The following is a 17377-nucleotide window of genomic DNA, read 5'->3' on the forward strand; positions in this document are numbered from 1 at the left end:
GTGCTAGTAGTAATAGGAAGCTGGATCAGAAATGGAACTAGGACTCAAGCCAAACACTGATAATGGGATGGGGGACTCCTAAGCTGTTTTGTTGGAGCCAAAAACTTCACCTGGAAGGTTTCTTTTTTTCCTCACCAAAGAGAATATTGGAATTTTTGAGACCTTTGGAATTTCTTTGTTCTTCATTTTCAGGTTGCTAGGAGACCAGCAGTCCTTCTTACAGATACTGGCAAATAAGACTTTTTTCCCTCTTTATTCTTTGGACTTCTGTACTAGGGTTGCATGCTTCCTCTCTGAAGCCTAAATTACGTAGACAAAATGTGATTACTTTGACCAAGCGCAGGAAATATAAAACTGGTTAGAAACACCAAGGTAGGGTAAAATAAAAGACTTTACTGGCTGTGTAGTTTAAGGCAGTGTTCTTGAAAAGTCTCTGTTACTGCTGCCAACTCTAATCGCTTTTTGGGACCTTCCCATGGCACAAGAGAATGAGAAGATGTGAGAGATCTGAGAATATCCTGTCTAACGCTGCAGCTCATGTTAAAGTGAAAATTTCAATATTTCAGGTCAACCCTGGTCCCAGGAACCTTTCTCTAAATAATTCACTGCTTTAGGGTCCCAGAAATATTTGGCTTTACTGTAATTATTTTGCCCAAGTGCCTTTGTTTAAAAGAAACACTTACCGGAGGTTTTAACATCAGTATTTCATGAGTACCTTTAACATTAGGTTGCTGGAGTTAAAAAAAAAAAAGTCCACATGGTAGAGGATTAAAATTTGGCACAAGAATTCACTTCACAGTGAATGCCTTGCAGTATTAATCAGAGAAGTTTTGTTGTTTGGTTTTGCATAGTATTGGTTAGGAATGGGATATGGAAATGATTGGTCACTATTGAATGGATTAGAGAGCTGTACTTCGTGTTATGACGCCTCAGGCTCTGGTATTTCTGTGTCAATTCACTTAAGTCCTTTGTAGCAGTATGACTTAGAGGTGGTCTGTATTTTACAAGTGCCTTCTTTGGCACTGTATATCATGTTGGTGCTGAAGCCAGACCAGACCCCATGTCAGTTACATCAGTAATTGTGTTACTACTTTACAGATCCACTCCCAGTGATAGCCATTTCATCTTTTAAATGAAAGTACTCTGTTGTCACGCTGGGGAAATGCAGTGAAACTTCTTTGTTCTGTGAGAATGACTTGCGTCAATCGTCAGACTGGCAGCAGCAGGCAGGTGCACTTTCAGTGTGTTGTTTACAATAACTGGAGATTGGGCCGGTGACGAAGTTGCTGAGATAGGGAAGAAGGAGCTGTATTGACAGAGGCTACGTGAAATATTAGGCAGAGTTTTCTTTCTTTCTTTCGTTTTTTAAAGATTTATTTGAAAGAGTTACAGAGAGGCAAAGAAAGAGAGAGAAAAGGAAAGAGAAAGATACGTTCCATCTGCTGGTTCACTCCCCAGATGGCCGCATGGCCAGAGCTGCGCCAATCCAAAGCCAGGAGCCAGGAACTTCCTTCGGGTCTCCTATGTGGGTGCAGGGGCCCAAGGACTTGGGCCATCTTCTACTGCTTTCCCAGGCCATAGCCTGGGAGACAGCTGGATTGGAAGTGGAGCAGGTGGGTCCCAAACCAGCGCAAATATAGGGTGCCGGTACTGCAGGTTGCCCGCTATGCCACAGCACCGGCCCCAGAATTTTATTTTCATAACCACCTCAGTTACTTTAACTTCTATGCTCAGAATGAACATAATGGTGGTATTCATCTGTTTTCCATTGCTAGAACCAAGACCACAGACTGAGTAATTTATCAAGAATAAAACTTTATTCAGGCACAGGCATTTGACACAGCAGTTAAGACAGTGTTTGAGATGCCTTCATCCCATATTAGAGTGCCTGGGATTGAATTCCAGCTTCCTGCTAGTGTACACACTGGGAGGCAGTGGTTGGTGGCTCAAAGTACTTGGGCCCCTGCCACCTACATGGGAGACCTGGGTGGCGTTCCCAGCACCTGGCTCAGCCTTGGCTCTTGTGAGCATTTGGGAGTGAACTGGCAGATGGAAGATCTCCATCTCTGTCTTTCTGTATTTTGGAAAAAAAAAAAAAAGGCATTTTGAGAGCATTTTCACAAATAAAAAGCTATATTTAGCTCATGGTTCTGGAGGCTCATGAGGGTCTTCTTGCAGAGTCCCGAGGTTGTGCAGGGCATCACATGCTGAGAGATGCCCATCTGAGAGACAGAGCCAAACTGGCTTTTGTAACATACCCACTCTCTAGATAACTCATTAACCCAATAATCTCTTAATCCCCAGGTTAATCCATTCATGAGAGCAGAGTTTCTCATGACCTAATCACTGCTTAAAGATTCCAGAGGGTCCCACCTCTTAATACCCTAAAATGAGGAATTTTTTTATTATTTGAAATGCAGAGTTACAGAAAGAGAGAGGGGGAGATGGAGAGAAAGAAAGGGAAAGAGAGAGAGATCTACCATCCACTGCATTCACTCCCTAAACAGCCACAACAGTCTGGGTTGGGTCCAGCCTGAAGCCAGACACCAGGAGGTTCATCTGGGTCTCTCACATGGGTGCCTGTGTACTTGGGTCATCTTCTGTTGCTTTCACAGCCATTAGCAGGAAGCTGGATCTGAAGTGGAGCAGCCGTGACTCGAACCGGTGTTGATAGGGGATGCCGGAACTGCAGGCAGTGGCTTAACCTGTTACGCCACAATGATGATCCCTGTATATCTTTTTTTAGAGCAACATAAAGTACTTGGGCCTCTGCCACCTACTTGGGAAATCAGAGTGGAATTCTTGGCTCCTGGCTTTGATATAGCCCAGGCCCGGCTACTGTAGCTGTTTGGGGAGTGGGCCAGCAGATGAAAGATCTCTCTGTCTTACTCTGTCCCTCTGTCTTTCAAATAAATAAATGCATAAAATAAATATTTTAAAATTTTATTTGAAAGGCAGAGACAGCAAATTTTTTTATTTTGTGTGTGTGTGTGTGTGTGGGAAGGGGGTATGGGTGTGGGTGGGTGGGTGGCTGCTTAGAAATCCTTTGTGAGATGTGCTGTAGCTTATTAAGTGACTTATAAATAGACTTTAGATTCTTCCTAATTTTGACTGTAATAACGTTTATACTACATTTTTTTCGTTGGTGCTTCTTCCTGTTTTTAGTCACTTCCTAGGAGTAGATTATTTGTACATTTTTAAGACTTTCAAAACACATTTCCAGATAGCTTTCCAGAAAGGTTATTCCGGTTTTCAGGTGCTCGTCTTGCTAATTGGCTTTACCCTTGCACTTAAAGCTGGCCTTTTTGTTTAGCTGCAGAATGAGGAAGAGCCTGGAGAGCCTGAGCAGGCTGCTGGTGATGCTCCTCCCCCTTACAGCAGCATCTCTGCGGAGAGTGCAGGTAGGTCACGGACGAGGTGATGGCGGCACTGCTTCAACAGCACTTGCTCCCGGCCTGTGTTTGCTCCTGTTCGCCTGTGCATCGGCTTTGCTTAGGTTTTCTTTGGCCTTATTTTTAGTTTGTAGCTCAATGTGGGGGGAAAAACCTCACAGTACTGTTTTGAAAAATAGATAAAACGCCATTTCATTTTAGGTTTTGATAAGAGTAGAGCTCAGTTGCATCTTAACAGACTGTTAATATAAAAGAAATGGGAACTGAGCGATCACTTGATTTTTGTTGTTTATAATTTCCTCAGTAGCTGTTTTTTGCTCTTGGTGATCCTGGTATCTTTGACCTGGATATAGTACAGGATGAGTATCCCTAACCCAAAAATCTGAAATGCTGGCATGATGCTTAAAAAGCTTCTGATTTTTTAACATTTTAGATTTTGTATTTTGTGATTAGGAATGTTTAATTGGTAATCTATGCAAATCTTCCAGAATTTGAAAACTCCAAGGTATAAAAACTGCTAGTTCCAAGCATTTTGGATAAGGAATACTCAATCTGTATGTTGAATGTCATTTATACTAGTAAATTCTTTATTTGTTTGAAAGACAGAGAGGTCTTCTAGCCACTGGTTCACTCCCCAAATGCCAATAACAGCTAGGTCTGGGCAAGGCCGAAGCCTATGGTCAGATGTGTCTTTTTTTCTCTTTCTCTCTTTCAAGAGAAATGGAGGAGGGGAAAAGGGAAAGGAAGATTTTTATAGAGATAAGTAATTGTTCCATAACTAAATTCCCTTATGTACATCATAGGAAACAATACAGGGTAACAATAATCAAAGAACAAGCAGAGATGGGGCCTGCATTGTGGGGTAACAGGTTAAGCCTCTGCCTGCAACACTGGCAGCCTATATGGGCACTAGTTTGAGTCCTAGCTGCTCCACTTCCCATCCAGCTCCCTACTAATGTGCCTGGGAAAGCAGCAGAAGATGACCCAAATCCTTGGGCCCCCACACCTACATGGGAGACCCAGAAGAAGCTCCTGGCTCCTGGTTTCGGCCTGGCCCAATTCTGGCCATTGTAGTCATTTGGGGAGTGAACCAGTGGATGGGAAGCCTCTCTCTCTTTCTGTAACTCTGCTTTTCATATGAATAAAATAAATCTTTGAGGTTTTTTTTTTTTTTTTTTTTTTTTACTTGACAGGTAGAGTTTTAGACAGTGAGAGAGAGAGAGACAGAGAAAAACGTCTTCCTTCTGTTGGTTCACTCCCCAAATGGCCGCCATGGCCAGTGCTTCGCGGATCCAAAGCCAGGAGCCAGTTGCTTCCTCCTGGTCTCCCATGCGGATGCAGGGGCCCAAGCCCTTGGGCCATCCTCCACTGCCCTCCCGGGCCACAGCAGAGAGCTGGACTGGAAGAGGAGCAACCGGGACTGAACCCGGCACCCATATGGGATGCTGGCGCCGCAGGTGGAGGATTAGCCAAGTGAGCCACGGCACCGGCCCCTAGAAAAAATTTTTAAAGTGAAGTGCCGGGGCCAGTTTTGTGGCATAGAAGGTTCAGTCTGTACCTGTGACCCCAGCAGTCTACACCAGGGTGCTGATTCAAGTCCAGACTGTATTGCATTCTGATTTAGTTCCCTACTAAATGTACCTAAAAAGCGGTGGAAGATATACAAAGAGACCCCAGCCACCCACATAGGAGACCTGGATGGAGTTCTGGACTCCTGACTTCAGTCTGGCCCAGCCGCACACATGGCCATATGGGAAATAAACAAGAAAATGGAAGATTTCTCTTTCTCTCTCTCTCTGTCATATGCCTTTTTTTTTTTTTAAGATTTACTTTTTTAAAAAATATTTATTTTTTTGAAGGCAGAGTTACAAAGAGGCAGAGGCAGAGAGAGAAAGAGACGTCTTCCATCTGCTGGTTCACTCCCCAGACAGCTGCAGTGGCCAGAGCTATGCTGATCCGAAGCCGGGAGCCAGGAGCTTTCTCTGGATCTCCCACGAGGGTGCAGGGACCCAAGGATTTGGGTCATCTTCTGCTGCTTTCCCAGGTCATAGCAGAGAGCTGGATTGGAAGTGGAGCAGCCAGGATTTGAACCAGCATCCATATGAGATGCCGGCACTGCAGGCAGTGGCTTTACCCGCTATGCCACAGTGCCGGCCACCCCTGTCATGTGCCTTTCAAATAAAGTAAATATTATGAAAGAACCGAACAAACCCGTGAGAAATGATTTTTAATCTTGAATTTTTTTTCTTAAAGGCGATTTTCATGTTTGTGTATAGAAGGCCATGAATCACACTGCACACACACGCAAAATATTTTTAGCTTAAATGTTTTCCTTATTCCATTTTTAATCTTAAGTGCCTTTCGAAAGCATACCACATGATGATCAAAACAGTTATTTCAAAAAAAGCTTGGATGAGAGAAGAAAATTAACCTGGATTTTAAATAACTGAGAAGTGGAGGAATTTAAATATGATCCCCAGGCTCTTAAAGTCACTTATGAATGTCTTTTGGTTCAGTTATTGTGTATGTTCTCTTATGACTGAGTTTTGTTTGTCAGTTAGTGAAAGTCCTTTTATTCCTTCAGATCAATTATTTATCAGTTAATTGTGACTTCCTTTTTATTCTGTAGCATATTTTGACTACAAAGATGAGTCTGGGTTTCCGAAGCCCCCATCTTATAATGTGGCTACAACGCTGCCCAGTTATGATGAAGCCGAGAGAACCAAGGCTGAAGCTACTATCCCTTTGGTTCCTGGAAGAGTAAGTACCATTTGTCGTGACACATGATAGTTGCTTTATGGGAATTAATGTTATTTTCTTTATCCAAATCTGAGTCTTTTCTTACAATTGTATTGATTAGTAACAGTACATTTATTTATTTATTTATTTATTAAGATTTATTTATTTACTTGAAAAGCAGATGACAGAGAGGGAGAGCCATGGATCTTCCATCTGCTTGTTCATGCCCCAGATGACGTCAACAGCTAAGGCTGGGCCAGCCTGAAATCAAGAGCCTGGAACTCCATCCAGGTCTCCCATATGGGTGCAGAGGCCCAGGCATTGGGCCATCTTCCACTGCTTTCCCAGGTGCATTAGGGAGCTGAACTGGAAATGGAGCAGCCAGAACTCTAACCAGTGCCCATTTGGAACACTGTCATCATAGGGGCACCACAATGCCAGCCGTATTAACAATACATTTAATTTTAAAAGACAAGTAGGGGCCAATGCCGTGGCATAGTGGGTAGAGCCACTGCCTGCAGTGTCGGCATCCCATATGGGTTCGAGTCCTGGCTGCTCCTCTTCCAATCCAACTCTCTGCTATGTCCTGAGAAAGCAGCAGAAGATGGCCCGAGTCCTTGGGCCCCTGCACCCACATGGGAAACCCAGAGGAAACTCCTGGCTCCAGGCTTCTAAAGATCAGCGCAGCTCCAGCCATTGGGGCCATCTGGGGAGTGAACCAGCAGATGGAAGACTCTGTCCCTCTCTCTCTCTCTGCCTCTGCCTCTCTCTAACTCTGCCTTTCAAATGAATGGCTAAATCTTTTATTTATTTATTTATTTTTATTATTTATTATTTTTTTTTTTTTGACAGGCAGAGTGGACAGTGAGAGAGACAGAGAGAAAGGTCTTCCTTTGCTGTTGGTTCACCCTCCAATGGCCGCCGCGGTCGGCGCGCTGCGGCCGGCGCACCGCGCTGATCCGCTGGCAGGAGCCAGGAGCCAGGTGCTTTTCCTGGTCTCCCATGGGGTGCAGGGCCCAAGCACCTGGGCCATCCTCCACTGCACTCCCTGGCCACAGCAGAGAGCTGGCCTGGAAGAGGGGCAACCGGGACAGAATCCGGCGCCCCAACCGGGACTAGAACCCGGTGTGCCGGCGCCGCTAGGCGGAGGATTAGAAATGGCTAAATCTTAAGGAAAAAAAATTCTGGGCCAGCACCACGGCTCACTTGGCTAGTCCTCTGCCTGCGGCACCGGCACCCTGGGTTCTAGTCCCAGTTTGCGTGCCGGATTCCGTCCCGGTTGCCGTCTTCCAGTCCAGCTCTCTGCTGTGGCCCGGGAAAGCAGTGGAGGATGGCCCAAGTGCTTGGGCCCTGCACCCACATGGGAGACCAGGAGGAAGCACCTGGCTCCTGGCTTTGGATTGGCGCAGTGCGCCGGCCACAACAATCATTTGGGGAGTGAACCAATGGAGGGAAGACCTTTCTCTCTCTCTCTCTCTCTCTCTCTCTCTCTCTCTCTCTCTCCCCCTCTCTCACTGTCTAATTCTGCCTGTCCAAAAAAAAAAAAAAAAAAATCTGAGGCATAGAGATGAAAATGAGGGGGCCAGATGAAGCTCCCTGGTGGTTGCAGCCGTCTGGGGAATGAACCAGTGGATGGAAGACCTCTCTCTGTCTCTCTGCAACTTTGCTTTTCAAATAAATAAGTCAATCTTGGAAAGAAAGAAAGTAAATGAGCTGAAAATCACTAGTCAAGCCTGTTCACTTTTCCTGTGTTTCCACTGCCACCACCTTCTGAAGTCTCCTGGAATGGTTGATTTAGGCAATACATTTGCCTTGATTCCGTGCAGTTAGCTTATTGGTGTTAGGTGGACAGCTGCTAGGGGATCTAGGGGAGAACACTGTGTGGACTTTAATACAATTAAACTTCCAAGTGGGACCTTAACAATGGGTAAGGTGAACCCCATGCCTCCAGCCATCTAGGTGATGCCGTTTGTAGGGGTGTAGGGGGTTTAGATGGAGGTTGGGCTGAGATCTGATGGAATAGTAGAGGTTTTGAGCACTCTTGACTCTTGATGTCATATCTGAAATAGATGTGGTTTCAAAAACATTCATTAGGGTTGAGGTTGATGCACGCAAGACTTGGGCCAGATACTGGGAGAATGGAAGCAGGGTTCAGTCCCCAGGGATAGGGGACTGAAGTCCTGACAGGACCCTGGGGTGAACACTGAAGACAAGAACGGAAGTCCAGTCTGGGCAGTATGGTGGTGTAATAGGCCCTAGTGGTTCCCTTTGCTTTCAGATAACAGTCTTTACAGACCAAACTTCCCTGTGAGTCTTGGAGCTTTGAAAACAACTGGTGTCAGGAATGGTATATGAGCCTAGTCTAGGCTGATCTGCTTTGATGATGTATTACTTTCGTAGGTGTCAGGGAGAGAGAGCCTCTCATGGGATTTTTTTTTTTTTTCAGAGTGGACAGTGAGAGAGAGAGACAGAGAGAAAGGTCTTCCTTTTGCCGTTGGTTCACCCTCCAATGGCCGCCACAGCCGGCACGCTGTGGTCGGTGCACTGCGCTGATCTGAAGGCAGGAGCCAGGTGCTTCTCCTGGTCTCCCATGGGGTGCAGGGCCCAAGTACTTGGGCCATCCTCCACTGCACTCCTGGGCCACAGCAGAGAGCTGGCCTGGAAGAGGGGCAACCAGGACAGAATCCGGTGCCCCGACCGGGACTAGAACCCGGTGTGCCAGCGCCGCTAGGTGGAGGATTAGCCTATTGAGCCGCGGCACCGGCCTCTCATGGGATTTACTGTGTAAGGACAAAGGAGTCATAATATAACTGCCATGTTAGAAGCAAATGACATGCTTAGCACTGTGCCTGATGCTTTTATAGACTTTGTATGTTGTTTGTAATTCTCACTATAACCTCACAAAGTAGCAAGTATGTGTTATCTCCATTTTATGGAAAGAAGAATTGAGTCCCAGAGGGGTTGAGTAATTTACCCAAAGTTACATGGCTAATAGGTAGTAGAAGCTGAGAGCCAAACCTGGATTTCCTGGACTCCAGAGTCCTTTCTTGTATGTTCTGTACACTTTAGACTTCTTGGGATATGTGGTGGATAGACTAATGTGGAGAATTTGCTTTGATTAATCACAGAACTCTTTGGAATTCTTCTATTTGACAAGTGTACATATTTAGGAACCTCTTACAGGCTCTATTGTTGAGTAAGAGATTTTTATTTTTTGAAAGGCAGACAGAGAGAGACAGAGATTTCCTATCTGCTTCTTTAGTCCCCAGATGCCAGCAGTAGCTGGGGCTGGGCCAGGCTGAAACCAGGAACTGGGAACTTAGTCCGTATTTCCTACATGGGTGGCAGAGACCTAATCATTGAGCCATCACCTGCTGCCTCTCAGGGTGAACATTAGCAGGAAGCTGGAATCCAGAGGGGATCCACCTAGGGGTGATATGGAATGCAGGACATCTAAGAAGCTTCGTTCTGATTTGCCAGAATGCTTTTTTATGCATGGTGCTATACATGGGTGCTTCAGAAAATTCATGGAAAATGTGCATTATGAAAAAATTATGTATGCATTTCAAAATTCTTTACACCAAAATAAATTTTTCTGTTAATTTTGTTTTCCAAGAACCTTTTGAGGTACCCACATGTATTTGCAGTAGAGAGGTAGAAAGCTTTGATACAGGCTGGTGCTGTGGCGTAGAGGGTAAAGCTGCTGCCTGTGTGGCAGGATCCCATATGGACGCCGATTTGAATTCTGGCTGCTCCACTTCCAATCCAGCTCCCTGCTAATGCGCCTGGGAAAGCAGTGGAAGATGGCCCAAGTCCTTGGGCCCTTGCACCCATGGGGGAGACCCAGAAGAATCTCCTGGCCTTTGGCTTTAAGTCGGCCCAGCTCTGGTTGTTGAGGCCATTTGGGGCATGAAGCAACAGATTGAAGACCTCTCTCTTTTTCTCTGCCTTTCTGTAACTCTACCTTTCCAATAAACAAACAAATCTTAAAAAAAAAAAAAAAAAAAAAAAAAAAAGAAAGAAAGAAAGAAAAAGAAAAGAAAAGATTTGATTTGATATAGGGCAAAGAACTTAAAATCCAACTGTTGTGAAAGGCTCACATATATCTGTTTCTAAGCTGCACAAGAGCTGTGAACATCAAGAACTGTTTGTTCTCACTGGGTGATCAAGGGGGAAGAGGGGTTTTTAAGTGGCCCAGAGTTTCAACAGAAAAGAGCACTATAGAGGGAACACACCCAGACAGCTGATGTGAATTCAGTGAGATACAGGGCAGTCCTGTGGATGTGATAATTTGTTCACATGAGCAAAGAGAGATGGGAAGATGAGGCTAGGACTGTCCTTTGTGGAAGGAATCCTTGGGATGCTAGCTAGGCTGAGGCATTAAATTTACTAGGTTGTTCATACAAAATCCTTCAGAGGTTTTGAGCAGAAGTACAGAAGGACTTGATTGAGGTTTTGGAAACAGTAACTTACCAGTAGTTTGTAGGAAGAATCAAGGTAGAAGAGATACCAAGGACAGAAAGAAAGTTAGAAGGTGTTTGCAATATTAAAGTAGAAGTTACCTCCATATATTTCTGTAGTGTATCTTTTTAAGTAGTTATGCAAAAACCAGAATTAGTTTGTAATTTGGCAAAATCTGTGAAGTCAGAATACAAGATAATCTGAAAAAAAAAAAAAAAAGACTATTTATTTGAAAGGAAGAATTAGGGTCAGTGGGAAGAGAGAGAGGGAGATCTTTACCCACTGGTTCATTCCCCAGATGGCTTCTATGGCCAGGACTGGGCCAGGCCAAAGTCAGGAGTCTGGAATTCCATCTGGGTCTCCCACAAAAGTGTGGAAACGCAAGTACTTGAGTCATCCTGCGCTGCTTTCCCAGGCACATTAGCAGCTGGATCTGAAGTAGAGCAGCCAGGACTTGAACTGGCACTCTTATTGGATTTTGGCATTGCAGACAGTGGCTTAATCTGCTGTGTCACAATACCAGGCCCATTATTTTAAAAATTATTAAACAAGTGTGTGGTGGAATGAGAAGGCCATGCCAAGATGGCCACTGACAACGGAGCCTGCCTGGCAACAGGCTGTGATTGGATGGCTTCAGAAACTGCCTGGCAACAGGCTGTAATTGGTCAGGGCATAAACCGCCCCTTGACCGGATTGGCTGCCTTGGCTATATAAGCTGCTCTACCAACTGAAATAAACAAGTCTGTGGGCTGCTCACCTCTGGCCTGCTTTCACCTGGCTCCTGGGGTCTGTGTGGTGATTCCACGCCTCTTGCCCCCACCAAGCTCCTCCTCTCCGAATGAATCCACAGCAACACAAGTTGTTTCTGTAAAAATCTCAAACAATAGGGGAAGTGTGTTAGAGAAGTTAGAAGTTAGAAAAGGAAGCTGCTGCTGACACATGGCCCTTCTCTAGTCCCACTGCCCTGGAAGTTCATATGGATCTTTCCAGCCAGTTGTTGTGTAGCTGTTTTGATTTTCCCAAAAATAGATACTTGTTTTCATTGAGGAGCCCTGCTTGAACTGTGTGCCAATGTATCACTTTTATTTTTAAGTATATCTTGTTATTTGAACTGTTGCAATACACACCAGCACCGCTGAGAAGACAGATGATAGATGTTGGTGGTGGTAGGACTCTTTCAGGCCTCTGTGTCTGTACAAACAGAAGCCAAGGAGATGAGCAGTGGGCAGCACGGTCACGCCGTCCTTTCCCCCTTGCCAGGCTCGTAAAGCATTTGAGCTGGTTGAGGTTTTCTCCTTTATAGGTCCTGGAGTACTGATATTCTGAAATTTAAGCCAAATGTATAAGTAATTTTTGCTGTTTCTTTTTTTCTTTCTTTCTTTCTTTCTTTCTTTTTTTTTTTTTTTTTTTTTGGACAGGCAGAATTAGACAGTAAGAGAGAGACAGAGAGAAAGGTCTTCCTTCTGTTGGTTCACTCCCCCAGGATGGCCACTACGGCCAGCGCACCTGATCCGAAGCCAGGAGCCAGGTGCTTCTCCTGATCTCCCATGCAGGTGCAGGGTCCAAGCACTTGGGCCATCCTCCACTGCACTCCCGGGCCATAGCAGAGAGCTGGACTGGAAGAGGAGCAACCGGAACAGAATCTGGCACCCCAACCAGGACTAGAACCCGGAGTGCCAGTGCCAGCTGCTATTTCTTAAGATAGTTTTTTTTTTTTTTTTTTTTTTTTTTTTTTTTTTTTTTTTTGACAGGCAGAGTGGACAGTGAGAGAGAGAGACAGAGAGAAAGGTCTTCCTTTGCCGTTGGTTCACCCTCCAATGGCCGCCGCGGCCAGCGCGCTGCCGGCCGGCGCACCGCGCTGATCCGCTGGCAGGAGCCAGGAGCCAGGTGCTTTTCCTGGTCTCCCATGGGGTGCAGGGCCCAAGCACCTGGGCCATCCTCCACTGCACCCCCTGGCCACAGCAGAGGGCTGGCCTGGAAGAGGGGCAACTGGGACAGAATCCGGCGCCCCGACCGGGACTAGAACCCGGTGTAACGGCGCCGCTAGGCGGAGGATTTGGCTAGTGAGCCGCGGCGCCAGCCCTTAAGATAGTATTTTTAAAAAGGAAAAGTGAATAGTTCTGGTGAAACTTTTTTTTTTTTTTAAGATTTATTTATTTCAAAGAGTTACAGAGAGAGGTAGAGACAGAGAAATCTTCCATCCATTGGTTCACCCCTAAATTGCTGCAACGGCTGGAGTCAGGAGCCAAGAGCTTCTTCCTGATCTCTCATGGGGGTGCAGGTCCCAAAGACTTGCTTTTCCAGGCGCATTAGCAGGGATCTGGACCAGAAATGGAGCAGCTAGGACTCAAACCGGTGCCCACATAGGATGCTGGTGCTTCAGGCCAGGGCTTTAACCCACTACGCCACAGCGCCAGCCCTACCTTTCAATTTTTGAAGTGTCTGTTAAAAAAATTTTTGAGTTATAGGAGTCAACATTTTGATGCAGCAGATTAAGTTGCCACCTGCAATGCTGGCATCCCATATGGGCTCAGGTTTGAGTCCTGGCAGTTCTACTTCTGATCCAGTTCTCTGCTAATGCTCCTGGGAAAGCAGCTGAAGATGATCCAAGTTCTTGGGAGACCTGTACGAAGTTCCAGGCTTCTGGTTTCAGTCTGGCCCAGTCCCAGGCGTTGCCATCATTTGAGGAGTCGATCAGCCTTAGGAAGATGTCTGTCTGTCTCTCCCTCTTTCTCTGTAGCTCTGCCTTTCAGATAAATAAATATTTTTTTTGAAAGTTGAGGTTATAAAATGAAAACTTCATTTTGAAAACTATTAGGGAAAAAGATTTGTTTCTTCTCTTCTACTTAGGATGACAAATGAAAGCTTAAACATATTTGGGCTTTTATTATTATTATTATTATTATTATTATTATTATTTGACAGGCAGAGTTAGAGAGAGAGACAGAAAGAAAGGTCTTCCTTCCATTGGTTCACCCCCCAAATGGCCACTACGGCTGGCACACCGCGCCGATCCGAAGCCAGGAGCCAGGTGCTTCCTCCTGGTCTCCCATGCGGATGCAGGGGCCCAAGCCCTTGGGCCATCCTCCACTGCACTCCTGGGCCTCAGCAGAGAGCTGGACTAGAAGAGGAGCAACCAGGACTAGAACCCGGCGCCCATATGAGATGCCGGCGCCTCAGGCGGAGGATTAGCCAAGTGAGCCACGGCGCCGGCCCCCATACTTGGGCTTTGAGTACTCACAACTGTGAATTAAGCCAAAGCAGTAAATTTTCTCCATGGTACCCATCTTTGCCTGTTTCTTAATTTTTCCTTGATGTCTTTATTTTGCATAAGAATAATTTCTTACGAATTTGCTTTTTTCTTCTTTAGGAGGAGGATTTTGTTGGTCGGGATGATTTTGATGATGCTGACCAGCTGCGGATAGGAAATGACGGAATCTTCATGTTAACTTTTTTCAGTGAGTACATTAGGCCACGCCACCTCCCACGGAATTTTACTGATTTAAAATAACCAGTTGAGCTGATAGATTAATACACTATATTTATTTGGTGCCTTTAATAGGGATATTTAGAGTTTAGTACACTTTTATCTTAGCATCGCTGTTCATCATCTATTTCCATGAGTATCTGTAGAAAATACAAGTAAAACAGTTAGAAGGATACTGTGTTTTTGCAGGTCTGTAGGGCTCGTTAGATGTAGGATAGGAATTGAGTGCCTCTGTCTGCTGAATGCAAGTCCTCACTTCTGACAGCTGGAAGTCAGCATAGCTTTTCTCCCTTGATAGTATTTTGTATTTTTTTTTTCGTGTGCCTCACTTGGAGTAAGTAGTCATTTTCTTTATTTTCTGTATTAAAAAAATAAACAAAATGTAGTGCTTTGTAAGCTGCCAAAAATCAGAGTGTGAGGGTGAGTGACTTGAATCAGATTATTCCAGGGCACTGATTTAGAGTTCAGGGCATTATTTACTCAAGTATGTAACATGCTCAGGAGGTAGGTAACATTTCATATGGTAAGGCATTCTTAAAAATGATTATCAGTAGACATGATAGTATATAACTTGGTATTTGAAGAGGGTGTTTTCTTGTTGGAATTTGGGGTAGACAGAAGGCTAGATGTTTGGGGGGGGCGGGGTGTGAGTTTTGGAGGGTGGGCCCTCCTTTATGCTTGGGAAGTCTTGTAATGAGAGGCAGGTAAAAGTAGTTCTCTTGTGCTTTGACTGAGGGCCACGTCTGACAAGGTTTCCCCTCTGCTTTTACAGTGGCATTCCTCTTTAACTGGATAGGGTTTTTCCTGTCCTTTTGCCTGACCACCTCAGCTGCAGGAAGGTATGGGGCCATTTCAGGATTTGGTCTTTCTCTAATTAAGTGGATCCTGATTGTCAGGGTAAGTGGTACAGCAGAAAAGATACACTTTATAGAGAGACAAAAATTAGAATGATTTTGAGTGTCTGATTTTCCGTTTGCATTTTTTTGTTTTCTCAGCATTTTAAGACTGTTTGTTGTTCTGGTTTCATGAAGTTGATCCAAAATCAGTTGCAAGTAGCTCATGCGTACAAGTTTTGTTGTCAAATGTAGTGAATAGTGGTCTGTCCTACAAGTTGTTCACCAGCTGCTTTCTTTGTACTGCTTATACTATGATAATATATATGTACATTCTAAAGTTACTTTCATTTGTAATAAAAGTAAGATGTCTTTTTTGAGTTCTCATCAAAAGCAGACATTTCTTTTAATAATTCTGTTGAAATTTTTGTGTAATTTTGTCTTGCCCTCTAATTTTCTAACTTCCTTCTGGTATTGGAGAGCCAAAAGTGTTTAACAAGTACTACCCCATTAGGGGCATACCTCTGAAATCAATTAGAGAGAGTTATGTCTTTAGTGATCCGGGAGTTAACAGTTAAAATTGCATGAAGTAGCTTAAAGTTGTAAAATATTTATCTAGGCTTTTAACACTATTCTCTGATTTCAGATAAGTGTGTTGTCATTGTTAACCTTACAGACAAAACCAATCTATTCAGCATAACTTGGCATACTAAACGAATTAATGCATGATGATTGACTACTGCAGATTTTGAAGTAGATCCATCTTATTTATTATGAAGCAGTTGTTAACACTTTCAGGGTTCTAAAATCTGAAGAAGGTTACAAGCTTTTCCCCTAGACAGCTAACATATACTCACCTAAAACCTTTTTAGGATTTTAGGTTAAGAATCAAGCTTTAAACCAGCTTTCATTCTTTCTCTAAATCTTATTAAGAAATAAAATACTATATAGTAGTCCTCCCCTTGGCTGAAGTTTGCTGTCTGCAGTTTCAATTACCCAGGGTCAGCCGTGGTCCAAATATGAAATGGGAAATTTGAGAAATAAGCAGTTCATTTAAGTTTTAAGTTGTATATATATTTTTTTATTTCTTTTTATTTTTTTGACAGGCAGAGTTAGACAGTGAGAGAGAGAGAGAGACAGAGAGAAAGGTCTTCCTTTTTCCATTGGTTCACCTCCCAAGGGGCTGCTATGGCCAGTTTGTTGTGGCCAGTGCACTCGCCAATCTGAAGCCAGGAGCCAGGTGCTACCTCCTGGTCTCCCATGCGGGTGCAGGGCCCAAGCACTTGGGCCATCCTCCACTGCACTCCCGGGCCACAGCAGAGAGCTGGACTGGAAGAGGGCAACCGGGACAGAATCTGGCACCCCGACCAGGACTGGAACCCAGGGTGCCGGTGCCGCAGGCAGAGGATTAGCCTAGTGAGCCGTGGCATCAGCTCTGTTGTCACTTTCATACCATCATATGAGTAGAACTGAAGAATTGCAAGTTGGGACCGTCTGTATTTCTTTTTTCTTCAAGTACAAGGATGCCTTCTCAGAAACCCTTAATTCCCATTGTCCAAGGTGCCCATTCTTAAGCCAGTCACCGGCAAGGGAATAAGATTACCCTTGTGCATGGTGAAGCTTCCAAGTTCAAGGGAAAGCTGGAGGAGTAGGAACAAATCAGTCCTCATTAGAAATGTGGTGATACCCATGGGAGACCAGGATAAGCATCTGGCTCCTGCCTTCGAATTGGCGCAGTGCGCCGGCCGTGGTGGCCATTGGAGGGTGAACCAATGGCAAAGGAAGACCTTTCTCTCTGTCTCTCTCACTGTCCACTCTGCCTGTCAAAAAAAAAAAAATGCAAAAAGAAATGTGATAATAACTGGACAGTTGCTTCTGGCACTGAATGAGCAAAGTAAAACTGTCACTGAAATGTTTTTGGAAGGACCAGTATTATGTAGGAGAAAAAGGTTTTTAAAAAGAAAATGCTATATACTTTCAAAAAAGGAGTTTAAAGGTGAAAGCGATTGAAAGTGATTATATTTTAAGTTTTTTAATGAATAGAGAGGCTTTTATTTGTTGTAGTCATTACAAATTAGTAATATATAAAATACTTTTGCTTAAATATTTAAAATTATTGTGATGGCTAAATGATAGCATTGGAATAATGAAATTTTTATATTTTGTGTGTCACTGAATTAAAATGTAACTGTGTCTGTTAAGGTGCTATAAAATAGTGTACTTTATTTTTCAGTTTTCCACTTATTTTCCTGGATACTTTGATGGTCAGTACTGGCTTTGGTGGGTGTTTCTGGTTTTAGGTAAGTGTTTTTAACACAGGAGAAGAGAGAAAAGGTTATGTTAAATCATATAAGTAAAATATTGTTCATAAACTCTTTATGCTTATATTAATCATTGATAAGTATAATTTTAAAATGTTTATTTCATATAGGTTGTTATCATCATCGGTTTAACAGACACATACA

At 44.1% G+C, this 17377-nt stretch overlaps 1 protein-coding gene across 2 annotated transcripts in view; it reads left to right on the forward strand.

The window, feature by feature from the left end:
• The window catches only part of NDFIP1 (Nedd4 family interacting protein 1), a 57579-nt gene that overhangs the window by 28987 nt on the left and 11215 nt on the right, over nt 1-17377 (forward strand). For both annotated transcript variants that reach the window (XM_002710273.6, XM_008255156.5), the window contains exons 2-6: nt 3314-3401; nt 6022-6152; nt 13963-14050; nt 14852-14976; nt 17146-17212. In XM_002710273.6, coding sequence (XP_002710319.1) covers nt 3314-3401; nt 6022-6152; nt 13963-14050; nt 14852-14976; nt 17146-17212 — 499 coding nt within the window. The remainder of the gene's footprint in view (nt 1-3313; nt 3402-6021; nt 6153-13962; nt 14051-14851; nt 14977-17145; nt 17213-17377) is intronic.

Source organism: Oryctolagus cuniculus, chromosome 6, assembly GCF_051225735.1.
Source record: "Oryctolagus cuniculus isolate XC-2025 breed Fujian yellow rabbit chromosome 6, ASM5122573v1, whole genome shotgun sequence".
NCBI lineage: Eukaryota > Metazoa > Chordata > Mammalia > Lagomorpha > Leporidae > Oryctolagus > Oryctolagus cuniculus.